Below are 15,855 nucleotides of genomic sequence, written 5' to 3' on the forward strand. Positions count from 1 at the left end.
TACCCTTGAGAGACACAAAAATTATTTTGAAGACGTACACGGGGCAAAAAGTCTACCCCAAAGGAAAAATAAGGGTGACCGTTATATATAACGGTAAGGAAACACCAAAACTAGACCTGTATGTATTACAAGATGGAGGACCACCATTACTGGGACGTGAATGAATCTGGAAAATACAACTGGATTGGCATTCCATACAGGCACTGACTGTGGCTGACAAAAAGGATGACGACGTCACACTTGGGCGACTGTCAAAGATCCTAACTGACGTGAAAGAAGTGTTCCAGCAAGGGCTCGGAACACTAAAAGGCATGACAGCGACGATTAAAATTGAAGAAAACGCAAACCCAAAATTTTTTAAGGCCAGACCGGTACCTTATGCGATCCGCCCAGCCGTCGAAGCAGAGCTGGAGAGTCTGGAACGTTCAGGTGTACTGTCCAAGGTAGACTAGAGCGAGTGGGCTACACCCATCATCCCTGTGATGAAAAAGTTGTTGAGCAGCACGCCTGGGGAACCAAGGAAGGTTCGCATCTGTGGGGACTTTAAGGTAACAGTGAACCCGGTCCTTCACACCGTACAATATCCACTTCCGCAGATTGAAGATATTTTCGCCTCGCTATCTGGAGGGAAACGCTTCACTAAGATTGATCTGGCCCAGGCGTATCTGCAAATGGAGGTAGAAGAAGCATCAAAAAAGTACCTCACAATCAACACCCATAAAGGTCTCTACCAATACAACCGGCTGGTATTTGAGGTAGCATCAGCTCCGGCTATTTGGCAGAGGGCAATGGAACAAGTCCTGCCAGGGATCCCAGGGACCCAGTGTTATTTGGACGACATCCTGGTCACGGGCGAAAATGACAGTGATCACCTTGCCAACCTGGAGCAGGTGCTCACTAGATTGCAGGAATATGGGCTCCGAGCTAACCGCCCCAAATGCGAGTTTTTTAGAAAACAGATCTCGTATTGTGGCCACGTTATCGATAAAGAGGGGTTACATAAGTCCCCAGAGAAGATTGAGGCAGTAGTCAAGGCTCCAGCACCGGAAAATGTATCACAACTGAGGTCGTTCCTCGGGCTGGTAAACTACTACCATAAGTTCTTGCCAAATTTGTCTACAATACTGCACCCACTGAACACCCTACTGCAAACTGGGGTGCCATGGAAGTGGAGTGACGAATGTAGATGAGCTTTCCAGAAGAGCAAAACACTAATCACATCGAAAGAGGTATTGGCCCATTACAACCCAGCATTACCAATTCGGTTGGCATGTGATGCGTCACCCTACGGCATTGGAGCGGTGCTGTCGCACAAATTCTCGGACGGCTCAGAGAGGCCAATAGCCTTTGCGGCACGATCACTAACCTCAGCTGAGCGTAACTATGCCCAGATTGACAGGGAGGCCCTCAGCCTAGTGTGGGGAGTGAAAAAGTTCAATCACCATCTGCACGGGCAGAAATTCACCTTGCTGACTGATCACCAGCCTCTTGTCTCCATTTTTAATCCGAAGAAGGGCGTTCCGGTGATGACTGCGCAACGACTACAAAGATTGTCACTTTTTCTAGGGGCGCACCATTATGAGATTGAATATAAGGGCACGAAACAGCATGGAAATGCTGATGGGCTCTCACGCCTGCCACTGCCTACTGCGGAGGAAGCACCAGCAGTGGATCCTGTCGAAATATTCCATTCGACTATAGTTGAATACCTACCGGTAACTAACGCTTGTATCGAAAAGGAAACCCGAAATGACCCGACACTGTCTCGGGTATATGATTTGACGGTGAAGGGATGGCCAGCACATGGCGACTCACTGTTGCCAGCATTCTCGACAAGGAGAGAACAGCTGTCAGTGTGCCGGGGGACCTTGATGTGTGGATCCCGAGTGGTAATTCCACCCAAGTTAAGGGATAGAGTGCTCAATGAGCTTCATGAGGGTCATCTAGGAGGGGTAAAAATGAAAAGCCTAGCCAGGGCTTATGTGTGGTGGCCGGGAATCGATAAACAAATTGAGGACCTGACCAAGAGTTGCTCAGGATGCCAGAAAGTCCAAAATACACCACCACAGGCCCCTCTACACCCATGGGAGTGACCCTCATCTCCATGGCAACGGGTGCATATTGATTTTGCTGGTCCATTCATGGAGTCAATGTTTTTAATAGCCGTGGATGCGCACTCGAAATGGCCTGAGGTCATCAAAATGTCCTCCAACACCACGGAGAAAATTATTGCAGTCCTACGGACCATTTTTGCCAGGAATGGCTTGCCAGAACAGATTTGCTCCGACAACGGACCACAGTTTGTGTCCGAAGAGTTCCGGAGGTTCTTGAAAAAGAATGGGGTAAGGCATTACACATCTGCCCCGTATCATCCAGCCACAAATGGATTGGTTGAGAGGTTCGTACAAACCTTTAAGAAGGCAATAAAGGCTATGTACAATGACAACATTCCGCTGCAGCACAAGGTGGACAATTTCCTGTTCGCCTACCGGGATGCGACACATGCAGTCACCAACCAGGCCCCAGCCATGATGTTCTTTAACCAAAGGTTAAGATCTCGCCTGGATTTGCTCAGACCAAACGTACGAAGAGATGTTGAGAGTAAGCAATTCCAGCACATCCATGAGAAGCCAACAAGGAGCTTCAATGTAGGGCAACCAGTCTTGGCCCGCGACTACCGAACAGAAAAATGGCAGCCAGGAACGATATGCACACGGCAGGGCCCACTAATGTACACAGTGGACGTTGGGGAGAGCATCGTGAGACGCCATGCTGACCAGATCCTGGAGTCACAGGAACAAGTCAACCCCATGCCTCGCCCATACGTACCTGGTGATGAACCCGACGTACAGGTAGCATCTACCCCAGAAACAGTAGCATCAGAAGCTGATGAACCAACTGACGACAGGGGGCCAGAATCGCCTCCGCACCAAGAGCAAGACACTCGGGAAAGGCGCTATCCAGAAAGGATCAGGAAGCCTCCCCAAAGACTGAATATATAAATAGGCTATTTTCAGCTAATGTTGCATGTTAAAAGTGTTAATTGTAATTAGTTTGATATTTAATTGTTAAATGAGTGTTATGGTACTGTTACTCTAAAAGGGGAGGAATTGTAATGTATGTACCTTTAAGGGGGGAACTATCTTTTACAGCTCATATATACTGCAGTACCGGCAGTGACCACACCTGTATATAGCACTGAGTAGTAATCTGTACAGATCAGTTCCCGTGTGAGCCACGTTGAGTAAACACCTGTTGTACCGTTCTCCTGCAGTCTGTGTCTTATTATACACAGACACAACAATTAAGATACTAAAGATGCTCTTCCTGAAACCACTTGGGAGATTTTCCTCTGCTTTCTGCCTAGGAGTGCTCAGTTCCCAAACTCAATACAGAGGAAAATGGGGTGGAGACCAACAGTGCTGGGTCTTGTCTGCCTTTGCGTTTGTCATGAGGTCTCCATGGCTTCCCTTCCCCCGAGCAGGGACGGATTGCCCGCTCTTCAAGCTGGCACAAAGGGTCAAATCTCATTTAAATGAGGCAGGAGTGATGCAGCGGCACCTCCCGCCTCATTGTTCTCTCTCTACATGGGGTGGTTGTCCTTTTTGAACAAGTATGAGGGGGACTGGGCCTTAGGCTTAGCACCCAGGCCTGCTTGGATTGGAGGATCAGTGAAGAGGCAGCCAGCAAGAAGATGGCACTTGGAGAAAGGGAAGTACCTTTTTCTTTTCCAGGAATCAAAGTTCATCTATGGGGCTGGAGGTCTTCTGGCCACAGTTCAAATGCAACACAGCCGACAGCCATTACTGCTGCAGCAGTGGTTGGGTTTCTGGCCTCTAATTCTGTGCATGGCCCTGTACAGGGGTAAATTTGGGCCTGTTAAAATTACCTATGACCTGTCAACACTGGAAATACAGGCAGGTAAGGCCAAAGTGTGCTCCGCTTGACTGACACCCAGGTGGAAGGGGTGAAGGAAGATTGCATCCCATGGCTCTGAAATTGCACAGAAATTCTCCTGGTTTCGAGCCGTTACTCCAGTGGGAGACCGACAAAACCTGCAGGAAATGGCATGTAAACATGAAAATTACCATTTCTGCCCTTTCCCTGGGGTTCCGACAGTCTCCCAGTTGAGTTACGACAGGAGACTGGCATGGAAGAATCCCAGTGCAATTTCTGAGCTCATATGTTTTGATGGTGTGAGGGAAGCGGAGAAGAATGGTATGGATAAACATGCTTGTTGGGGCATTGCAGTTGGCCCAGCACTCCTGGATTAATGAAGGGAGAATTCCGCTGGGGTTCTTGCTCCTGACCAGCAACCATGGTGGAAAATGTCCATGGGTGAAGATAGAATTGGGTGCGCCTGTGAACCCTTCTGCTAGAGGCTGTAACAATGCTTATATTAGGGATGCAGTGCATTCCCAATCAGAAATCATCACTCTTTCTTCGCTCATGGTTGGAACTTGCTGGCCAGTTGCCCAGCAGTCAACATTAGCATTTCAATTACATCAGAAGATTGAAATTTCCTGTCATCCAGGAAGAGGCACCATCAGTCACTTTGGTCCCAAGAACGAGGGGTTTGAATCCACTGATACAACTACAAATACAGACCAACAGAGTACTGACCAGCAAGTGCCACCAACAACCCACTTCATACAAGACAAAGAGTTGATCAGGGCAGGCTTGTCACCAGAACTTACCAGACCCGATCAATGTTCACAGTTAAATCAGCACCTCATGATAAATTTGAATTCACCATTATCTCCCTCACTTTTCATATATACATTGTGCCTCAGACTTGCTATCCCAATGATTTGCATCAGTCGATACACGTATCCTCCATGTGAACAGCAATCATTTGACTGTGGTATTGGAGAACTGTCAGTGCCCATGAAACCATTCCCCGGCAACAGTCAGTGCCTTCAAGAGAGGATGAGGAGAAGGAGGAGGAGGAGAGAGAGGGAAATGGACAAAAATCAAATTGGTACGCCATTAATTTGCCTGCAGAATCCATTTGTTAAAGAAAAAAGAAAGACTTGTACTTATATAGCGCCTTTCACAACCTCAGGATGTCGTAAAGCACTTTACAGCTAATTAAATACTTTTGAAATGTAGTCACTATTGTGATGTAGGAAATGCGGCAGCCAATTTGTGCACAGCAAGGTCCCACAAACAGCAATGTGATAATGCTGATAATGCTGGTAACAATGTTACCAGCAATAAATCCTCCAAAACAGGCAAGGAAATGCTTGAATGCTAAACTGGAGAGTTTTGGGATATTATAAATCATATCTTGGCATTCTCAACACATTTGAAACAATATTCCCAAGCATTTTATTTTTGCAGGATTGATATGTTTGATCATCCGATTCCTAGGACATGTTGAAAAGCACTTAAAAAAAATCAATTTCCTCTGTGATGTGCGATTTGCAGTTTGAATGTGTACCAAACCTTTGAGTTCAAACCCTGCCACATTATGCATGTATAAGATTGAGAGGGAGATCAGACTGAAGAGCTGCAGCATATTCTGGTGTCACAGTGAAACAGCAATTAATGTTTTCGGAATGGAGATCAAGCGGGCTGTCGGTCACCTGTTGGTGTCAAACAACGGAAATGGCACGATCAACTTTACCCTGCCATGCTACTGATAGTCATTAAGTGCCGTCTCTCTTTCGCCCAATATAAGTCTGCGAGCATCACCACCACTCACTATTTAATTACAAGTCCCTGCAATCTGCACAAGGTTTAGCAACACTCGGACACAAAAAAGAGTTTAAAAGGCAACTTTCTGCATTTAACTTTTCCGCGTGAATCACAATATTAAGAACTTGAACAAAGCACCAGACGTGCAAGTGTTGTCAACACCCATCTACACTTTCACGTTGCGGTGCTTCAGTTACACAATGTCCCATCGCAAGAAACAAAACACCAATTTGTAGAATGTGGGCTTACTGCTTATTCACACAAAAAAATGTTTATGATCAGATATTTACAGGTTGGGGAGAAGGGTGAAACTGTCAATTGCAGTTGCTAATTTGATCCGTGGTAAAACATTAAATATAGATTTACGGTAATTGGCAATAGAGCCAGAGGTGAGATGAGAATTTTATTTAGAAATAAAGAAAGACTTGTATTTATATAGCGCCTTTCACAAACACCGGACGTCTCAAAGTGCTTTACAGCCAATTAATTACTTTTGGAGTGTAGTCACAGTTTTGATGTGGGAATTTATGCAGCGAGTTATGATGATCTGCCATGCACTGCCTGAATTAGGGTGGTGGAAGCAGATTCGATAACTTTCAGAAGTGAATTGGATAAATACTGGAAGGGGAGAACATTTCTGGGCTATGGGGAAAGAGCAGAGGAGTTGGACTAATTGGAGAGCTCTTTCAAAGAGCCGGCACAGGCCTGATGGGCCAAATGGCCTCCTTCTGTGCTGTGGGATTCTATGATTCCATTTTTGTTATTTTTTTTGTGTTTATCAATTTGACAGGGAGAATCCCAGTGCCGGGGGACTGAAGCACTTCCCAAATGTTGGCACCCAAAAGTCTGGAGTATCAAGCAAATACAAGTTTAGTATAGAATGGTCACGTAGAATAAACTTGACTTGGCTCCACCCTCAGAAGACCATCTCTTATATCATCCCACATCATTCATCCTTAAGGCCTGTTTGAGTGAGATTGATGCTTAGCGCTGAGTAGTGAGCAGTTTTGTGCTGTATATCCAGGTTTATTATGACTTGGCTTGACTGCCCAAACTTGTTTGAAGCTGGTAATATGGATTTGAATCTAGGTCTGAGGTGAAACAACAGCCTGCAAGTCCACTGCACTCTGCAGCCTCCCAATAGAAACATTCAAAATACATTCTTCCCTCAGGAAATATCACTCGTGCGGTGCCTGCTTTAAGTTATGAAAGCAGTTTTGGGCTCCAGTTCCTTGTCCACCAATATCTGGTCAGAATCTGCTTTAGTCAGGACGTTTATGTACCTTTCGAAAGTGGAGGGATTTCTCTTAAAACTATTTCTGTCTCACTGTGATTTGAATCCAGGTTCTTGAGTACAGAATATATAGAAGATTCCACAAAAAATTGCGTTTTTATTATTCAGTATTATTTTATATTTTGACTCAAATGGATATTGGTCAAATGGAACATACCTGCAGAATCCCAGTTAACATTAACTCAAATGTTAAAATATTCTGGTTAAATGCCCATTAGTTTAAAGCACAGATTTTCACCGCTGCCAATGGGCCACTCACCTAATTCCACAGATTCGCACCTTATCAACACATGAGGCCAGATTTTCAGTGTGCCGTGAGGCGGGCTTTTAGGAGTGCGTGGGGGGCAAAAATCCCGAATTCGGGGGTCCCGACACCATCCCGCCCAAAACCCGCCTCCACGTAAGTTTCAAGGGAGGCGGGTACCCGCCCCGCACTGGGACCCGCCGACCCGAGGCGGGAAGGGATTAGTGACAATTAACTGCCTGTTAACAGGTAGTTAACAGGCAGTTTTTAGCCTAATCCCTATTTTGAAGGGTGTCGTGTGGGATTCCCAACGGCTCCAAACCACGGCAGGTTAGAGCAGGCAGGCCGTCGGGTTGAAGGACTTGGAGGGGTCGCGATGTCAGTGTTCAGGTGAGTAATGGGTGCATGAGTGCAAAGGTAAGTGTGTTTGTTGTGTCTAAAGTGTGTAAAGAAGTTTAAATTACCTGTACTTACCTTAACAGCCTTTCTTCCTCTAGGCGTCGGGAGTCCATCACTCAGCCGGCACTGAAAGCTGAATGGCTGCGATCTGTCAAGAGTGACAGCCTTCAGCTTTTAGTGCCGGTAAGAGTTCTAACTGAGTCTGCGTAGAAGGACTCATGTTAGAAGTCAGACTGTCAGTGTTTGACAGATGAAATTTCAGTCTGTGACGTCGCCTTTTGCCGGGTGGCCCTTAATTGGCCTGCTGAGCCCGCTGGGCGGGCTCAACAAGGTCAATCAAGGGAAAATCGCGTCGATTGGCCGGACGTCGATGGAGGCGGGACTAAAACCCAAAAGTTGTAGTCCTGCCTCCTTCCCGACTGCTGAATGAAAATCCAGCCCATGGTCTCACTCAAGGCACACCATTTTGAATCTTTTATCACAAAGTGATCAGCGTTGATCACTGCAGATGTGCCCGACTGAATTGTTCATGAAGTGACAGATCAATCATTCTCCATGTTGCTGGAGAATTATTCGAAAAGTGAGGAAGAAGACAGCTACACTGCCAGTCTGTTTAAACTGTAGACAACGTTAAATTCAAGAGCTCTACAGAGATCTTCCAGCTTCGTTGAAGCTGTTCTTGAAGCCCAATGAACTTTACGTCAGAGTTTTACTTTCTTGTTTTTACTTTTTTCTTTCTATACACATTGAAGGGGTGACATGCTCCCGTCAGCTCATCTTTTCTACTCGACTAACACTGCGCTTTCATTATTCATCGACTACCACTGATGCTGTTTCTTCAATAAAGCGTTTCTGTCAAGCGATAGAGAGAAATTGTCTTTTTTTAATAGTGATTGAAGGGCTGTCCTAAAATGAACCTAATAACAGACTTGCCAAAACTCCAGCTGTACAGTGTATTGCCTGCACTGTTTTTTTAAAAAAAAAGGAAAATAAAGCAAATGTCTCTCTGGCTACCGCACTCCTGCATGCCCGAGATCTCTCTGGCTGCTTTACTTTGCATTTATCTCCGAGGAGTCTCTCTGGCTACATTTCTCACTTGGAAGAACTCTTCCTAGCTTTTCTCTCCCGTCCCTCTCTCAATGTTTCTCCTTGATTGATTTCCATCCACTCCCTCTCGCTGGGAATTTCCCTCCCAAATTAAATGATTTTATTTTGAACTTGGATAAGAACATATACTGTACCCTGAATACGTTATTAGAAATACTGGATGTATTTATAAAACTGTTATGCTGGTATGAGACACCAACCCACAAGGACAGAATAAATGTAATACACCAAAAAGGCCCATCAACCCTGTAGAAGCAATTACCCATGTAGAAAATCTAGTGAGAAGGTGGTGGTGGGCAGCCTTCTTCAACTGCTGCAGTCCGTGAGGTGAAGGTACTGCCATAGTGTTGTTAGGCAGGAAGTTCCTGGATTTTGACCCAGCAACGATGAAGGAATGCCAGTGTATGACCAAGTCACGATGGTGTGTGACTTGGAGGGTTGCAATTCACAGACCCAACTCACGAGTTCAAGCTTATAGGTTCCATGCTTAGCCCCATTCAGTGCAGCACCCTCAATCTAACATGGTCTCCAAAGTGACAGTGTTCTCCATCACTAAACAGCTGGAGCTGTAGGTAACTGTGGAAGCTTACCTCCAAGTATTGCAGATGACAGGACATGCGTTCCGTATTTTCGGATGATGGTGTCAATCACCTGCTGGGTTGAGGGCCTCCTTCCAAGCAAACGAATGCTTCTCTGGAATTCTGGCATTAGTGGGATAGGGTTCCGGATTAAGTCCCTCCTTTCAACTGCAGTATTTCTCACCTTCCAACGTGCAAATTCTCTGCAATGACAAAATCAGAATAGTCAAAAAAATCCAAGCAAATAATGTGTGTAAGGGCAGAATGACCAAAACTGAAGAGGTGAAAGGTCTGGGTAGCGTACTTGAAGCAAACATTTGGGTAAGATCTATATTATGCCTCATACTGCCCCAACCCCTCATATTGAAGACTGCTCTATCCAATCTTTCAGGTTCCAACTCACATACCCTCCCTTCCCCATCCTCTACCACAATGATATTTGTAATATAGCCCATGGTCATTTACGGTCCACCTCTTCTACATCTGTGGTCTTCAACCCATATTGATGGCCTGCCTGGCTGTGGGATGTGAATGGAGCAAGGAGCCATTGCAGTTACTTTTCCTTTTCTTTTCCAGCTTCCATACAGCGAGTGTTGGGACCATATTGAAATAAGAGCATTTAACATCAAAGTTGGACCTATATAAGAATTACGAAATTGGGGACTCACTGGGTACATTTTGTTTTTGTACGATAGTGTAAAACAGTTGATGTAAAACGGGCTGCCGATTCGCTATCAGTCATGATTTTTATTTCCACTGACTTCTGATTCACTAGCACCTGTTTTACACTATTGCACAAAATCAAAATCTACCCCATTGTGGAATCACAGTTACACCCACAGGTCCCATTGCTCTAATACAGCGTTCCTGAGACTCACCCTCAAAGACAACCTTGGCAGGGGTTGGGTGCTCGACAAGAAGTTAGCAGTTAGCTGTTTTGTACTGTGAGCCTGTGTCCACTGGGAACTTAATGTGAAGATGGCCGTAGGATCCTTTGGTCAGCTGATAAAAAGTATTATATTAGGGGAGATTTGGAAGTGGCTTTTTCTGGCAGATTTGTAATTTATTTTAATTGCTATGAGGTAAGCATGTTGAATGTAGAAAAGGTGGAATAATGAAGGGAAAGGGCAGAACAGATAATTAAGCTGCAATAACTAAAGCTATCTATTATCTTATGACTCACTTTATAGTCACAGAACACAAGAATGTATACTGCACAAACTATACCATACATATAGATAAAATGATACACATAAGAGAACATTGGCCCGTATTTTCCAATGCCTACGGGTGTGTACGAGGTGTGTACACACCCGTAGGGACATCGGAAATGCCGGTTTCAGGCATGCGAAGTGCATGCGCTGAAAACCAGCATTTCCGATAAATCAAGAATCCTCTTGACAGATTGGACACCTGCCCTGGAGAAGGGCCTCTGCGGGGGGAGAGTTCCGCTTTCTGGAAAACCTCCGCTCGCTGAAATCACTTAAAAATCTTACGCCTGGTAAAAGCAGGTGTAAGGCCTGATTTTACCAGCATAAAAGTTTAAATAAAGTTAAAAAAAAAAATTTCACTCATTTATAATTTAAAAAATACTTTTAAAAAAGGTAAGTTTATTTTTAGCCCCGTAAAAAACTTTTTTTCAAAATTCTTTTTGCAAAAAATTAAATTTTTGTTTAATATATTTAATTCAATGTAATTTTAACTCATTTTAAAAACGTGATTTAAAAAAAAATTATTTAATGTTTCAGTGTCTTTTTTCAGTGATCCCCAGGTCTATCTGTCAAAAGTATGAAGGGGGATTCCCTTCTTTCATTGGCTCACCTGGCCCACGTGATCCCAAGGACGCTTGCGAACCGCCTGCGCCCCTGGGATACATGGGCCCTGCGCATTTCGACTGTGGAGAGGCCCAGGATCGGAAATGTCCGGACCTCGGGAGCCCTCAGTTAAGAGCGTAGATTCTTTCCTGATAGGAGGCGTTCTATCGGAAATTACGGGCCTTTATTTATTATGATATACAGAGGAGACTGCATGGGGAAAATCTATTATCCATTATCTGGGTAATAGTGATCATAATATAATTAGGTTTAAAGTGGTTATAAAGGGACAAAGACAAATCAATTTGAGGAGGGAGCTAGCACAGGTGGACTGGAAACAAGGATTAGCCAGGAAAACAGTGAATGAGCAATGGCAGGCCTTCAAGGCGGAGACAGTTCGGGTGTAAACCAAGTATATTCTCATAAGCAGGAAAGGTGGGGCATCCAAAGCTAGAGCTCCATGGATGACTAAAGAAATCGAGGTTAAAATAAAACAGAAAAAAGTCAGGTACAAAATACAATAGAAAACCAGCCAGAATACAGGGAGCGAAGAGGGTAATTGAAAAAGGATATAAGGGCATTGATAGAGTATGAGAAAAGATTAGTGGGTAACATAAAAGGGAACCTAAAAATCTTTTATAAACATATAAAAAGTAAAAGGATAGTTAAAGGAATAGTGGGGCCGACAAAAAAGGAAATCTTCTGATGAAGGCAGAGTGCATGACTGAGGTAATGAGTGAGCACTGTGCATCAAAGGAAGGTGAAGTTAATGTTGCAGTGGAGGAGGTGGGTGTAGAGATATTAAATAAGATAAAAATAGATAGAAAGGAGGTGCTAAATAGGTCGGCATCACTCAAAGTTAACAAGTCACCCGGTGCAGATGGGATGCATCCTAGGTTGCTGAGAGAAGCTAGGGTGGAGATAAAAGAAGCTCTGACCACAATCTTTCAATCCTCCTTGGATATGGGAGCAGTGCCAGAGGACTGGAGCATTGCAAATGTTACACCCTTGTTCAAAAAAGTGGAGAGGCATAAACCTGATAATTACACACCAATCAGTCTAACGTCAGTCGTGTGGAAACTACTAGAGACCACTGTCGAGGACAAAGTTGATTCCCACTTGGAGAAGCATGGGTTAATAACATGGGACAGCCAGCACAGATTTGTTAAATGCAAATCGTGTCTGACTCACCTGATTGAGTTCTTTGATGAAGTAACAGAGAAGATTAATTATGGCAGTGCAGTAGATGTTGTAAATATGAACTTTCAAAAGACATTTGATGAAGTGCCACGCTATTCGGAAAACAGAAGAAATAGAGATTAAAATAAAACAGAAAAGATGTTTATGACAAATGTCAGGTACAAAACCAGCCAAAATATTTGTATATGGTAATAAAGGGAGTGAAAATGTGGGTATGTAAGGGATAGGAGGCAGAGAGTAGTGAAGAACGGATGTTTTCTGACGGGAGAGAGGTATGTAGTGGGATCCCCCATTGCTTTTCTTGTTATATATAAATGACCTGGACTTGGGTACAGGGAATACAATTTAGAAATTAATGGATGATGCAAAACTTGCCAATGTAGTAAACAGTAAGCAGGATAGTAGCAGACTTCAGGAGGACATAAACAGACTGGTGAAATGGGCAGACACACGGCGGATGCAATTTAATGTGGACAAGTGTGAAGTGATACATTTTGGGAGAAACAATATGGAGAGGCAGCATAATCGAAATGGTACTGTTTTGAAGAGGGTGCAAGAGCAGAGGGAGTTGGGGTGCATATTCACAAATCTTTAAAAGTGGGAAGTTGATAAGGCAGTTAAGAAAGTGTATGGGATAACTGGCTTTGTAAATAGGGGCAATTAATTTTTTAAATATTTGTTCATGGGACATGGATTTATTGCCCATCCCTAATTGCCTTTGAGAAGGTGGTGGTGAGCCACCTTCTTGAAACACAGAGGGCAGTTAAGAGTCAACCACATTGCAGTGAGTCTGGAGTCACATATACGCCAGACCAGGTAAGGATGGCAGATTTCCTTCCCTAAAGGACATTAGTAAACCAGATGGGTTTTTACAACAATCCAATAGTTTCATGGTCACCATTACTGACACTAGCTTTTTATTCCAGATTTAATTAATTAACTGAATTTAAATTCCACAGCTGCCATGGTGGGATTCTGAACTCATGTCACTCAGATCATTAGTCCAGGGCTTCTGAATTACAAGTCCAGCAACATAACCACAATGCTACAGTACCACATTGGATAGAAAAACGAGGAAGTCATGCTAAACCTTTACCATTTAGGAAGGACGTCAAGGTCTTGGAGAGGGTACAGAGGAGGTTTACCAGGATGATACCAGGGATGAGGGACTTCAGTTATGTGGAGAGATTGGAGAAGCTGGGATTGTTCTCCTTAAAGCAGAGAAGGTTCAGGGGAGACCTAATAGAAGTATTCAAAATTATGAGAAGTTTTGATAGAACAAGTAGGGAGATACTGTTTCCTCTGGCAAGTGGGTCGGTAACCAAAGGTCATAGATTGAAAATAATTGGCTAAAGAACTAGAGGGGAAATGAGGAGAAATTTTTTCACACAGAGAGTTGTTAAGATCTGGAACGCACTACCTGAAAGTGTGGTGGAATCAGATTCTATAGCAACTTTCAAAAGGCGATTGGACATGTACTTGAAGAGAACTAATTTGCAGGGCTTTTGGGAAAAAACTGGCATGTGGGACTGACTAAATTGGACAGCTCTTTCAAAGAGCTGGCATAGGCAAGACAGGCTGAATGGTCTCCTTCTGTGCTGTTAGATTCTATGATTCCATAAGCACTATGATCAATACTTCACACCAAAATTGCACTCCCATTACCATGACAACGGAACCTGACACCGTCTCCTTCTGCCACTGAGTACAGTCACAGTGCTGTCTCAGTCCAAAATACAAGCTACCGCATGACTGAATCATAGCGCTGGAAGGAGGTTTTCGCTGATATAAAAGATGGAAAAATAGAAAATGCCTTGGTGGGGGGGGGGGGGGGGGGGAGGGGGAAATGAAAACTTTCGAAGCTCCTGTCAGATCAGCAGGCAATTGACCTGATACTATGCTGTAGTAACCAGGAAGGTGACATGTTTAATTCCTGGTGCTGTTCTAACTGATCTCCTCCAGGATAACCTCAGTGCCCATGAGCTCAGGAGAGGGGTCAGCCAACTATTTCCACAGTGGCCAGTGGCCCCCCTGCGCTGAGTGGAGGTCAGATGAGTGTGGGATCTGGATCAGCTGTGATGCCCCCACTGTCAAATAGCCTGCCAACGCTCACCGTCTAACCTCAAACATGATGAACAGCTCTGTGGTTGAAGTGCTGGGGATAGGCCGTGCCTGTATCTCAGCACAAGTCACTGCATTCAGGAAAAGACAAGAATGAAACGGGAAAGGGAAAAATAAAAATAGTGTTTGCTTCCCCAATCAGGGTGAGACTGAAATAGCACTCAAAATTTCACAGTAAAAACATAGAAACATAGAAGATAGGAGCAGGAGTAGGCCATTCGGCCCTTCGAGCCTGCTCCGCCATTCAATGAGATCATGGAATCTCATTCCAATTTCAGTACCCTGTCCCTGCCTTCTCCCCATATCCCTTGATCCCTTTGGCCTTAAGAAATATACCCAACTCCTTCTTGAATATATTTAACGAATTGGCCTCCACTGCCTTCTGTGGTAGAGAATTCCACAGGTTCACCACTCTCCGGGTGAAGAAATTCCTCCTCATCTCTGTCCTAAATGGCTTACCCCTTATCCTTAGACTGTGACCCCTGGTTCTGGACTCCCCGGCCATCGGGAACATCCTTCCTGCATCCAGTCTGTCCAGTCCTGTTAGAATTTTATAAGTTTCAATGAGATCCCCTCTCATTCTTCTAAACTCTAGCGAATATAAGCCCAATCGACAAAGCCTGATTTTGATATGCTTTTTAGTACAATATTTGAACGTGGTCTTTAGTACAATATTTGAACGTGCATCAGTTTTTCACAATTTGGAGCGAAGGGAGGGTTTTGTGAAAAAGTATTGTTCGAATCTCTTGCCAATATTAACAAATTTATGTACTAACCTTTAGGAACATAGGAACAGGAGTAGGCCATTCAGCCCCTCAAACCTGTTCCGCCATTCAATGAGATCATGGCTGATCTGCACCTTAACTCCATCTGTAGGTCAGCAAGGACTGGGCTGATGGGTGAGCATGAAAACAACAGCATTTTTTTAAACCAAATTTGTAAACGAGAGATGCACCATAATGTGACTGATGACAGATGGTCATCATACTGCCAACTTTATATATGCATTAAAAAATGCGGCTGAGGAAAAGGAGGCATGGTTGTCTCTGATGATTAGAATGCTGCCCTTTCACCTCTGGGACTCAGCAACCTTATCTGCGGACCATCCTTTTTTTTAAAAGTTGTTTATAATTGACAGTAGATTAATTTTGTTGTGTATGTAACCTGTACCACCTTAAGAGACTACCTTAAGAGATGGACTACTTTCTCTTGGCTACTGTATATTGTAGTACCGGTGGTGACCACACTGGTATATAAACTCTGTGTAGTAATTTGCTAAGCAGTTCAGCCCTGACCTTCGATTAGTAAAGACCTGTTTTAGTTATTCTTGTTGTCTGTGTCCAGTGATTTATATTAAGCATATCTGGAACACTCAGACTCAACAGTGGCGACGAGTCC

The 15,855-nt window shown here is 44.1% G+C and overlaps 1 protein-coding gene across 1 annotated transcript in view; it reads right to left on the bottom strand.

Annotated features, from left to right (window-relative positions):
- brinp1 (bone morphogenetic protein/retinoic acid inducible neural-specific 1) overlaps window positions 1-15,855 on the bottom strand; it is a 465,818-nt gene that overhangs the window by 140,256 nt on the left and 309,707 nt on the right. Inside the window, exon 3 of the mRNA XM_085965843.1 lies at window positions 9,335-9,525. Within this exon, the coding sequence (XP_085821969.1) occupies window positions 9,335-9,525 (191 nt within the window). The remainder of the gene's footprint in view (window positions 1-9,334; window positions 9,526-15,855) is intronic.

The sequence above is a fragment of the Somniosus microcephalus genome, chromosome 23 (assembly GCF_052327205.1).
Source record: "Somniosus microcephalus isolate GS21.2 chromosome 23, FLI_Smic_1.0, whole genome shotgun sequence".
Taxonomy (NCBI): domain Eukaryota; kingdom Metazoa; phylum Chordata; class Chondrichthyes; order Squaliformes; family Somniosidae; genus Somniosus; species Somniosus microcephalus.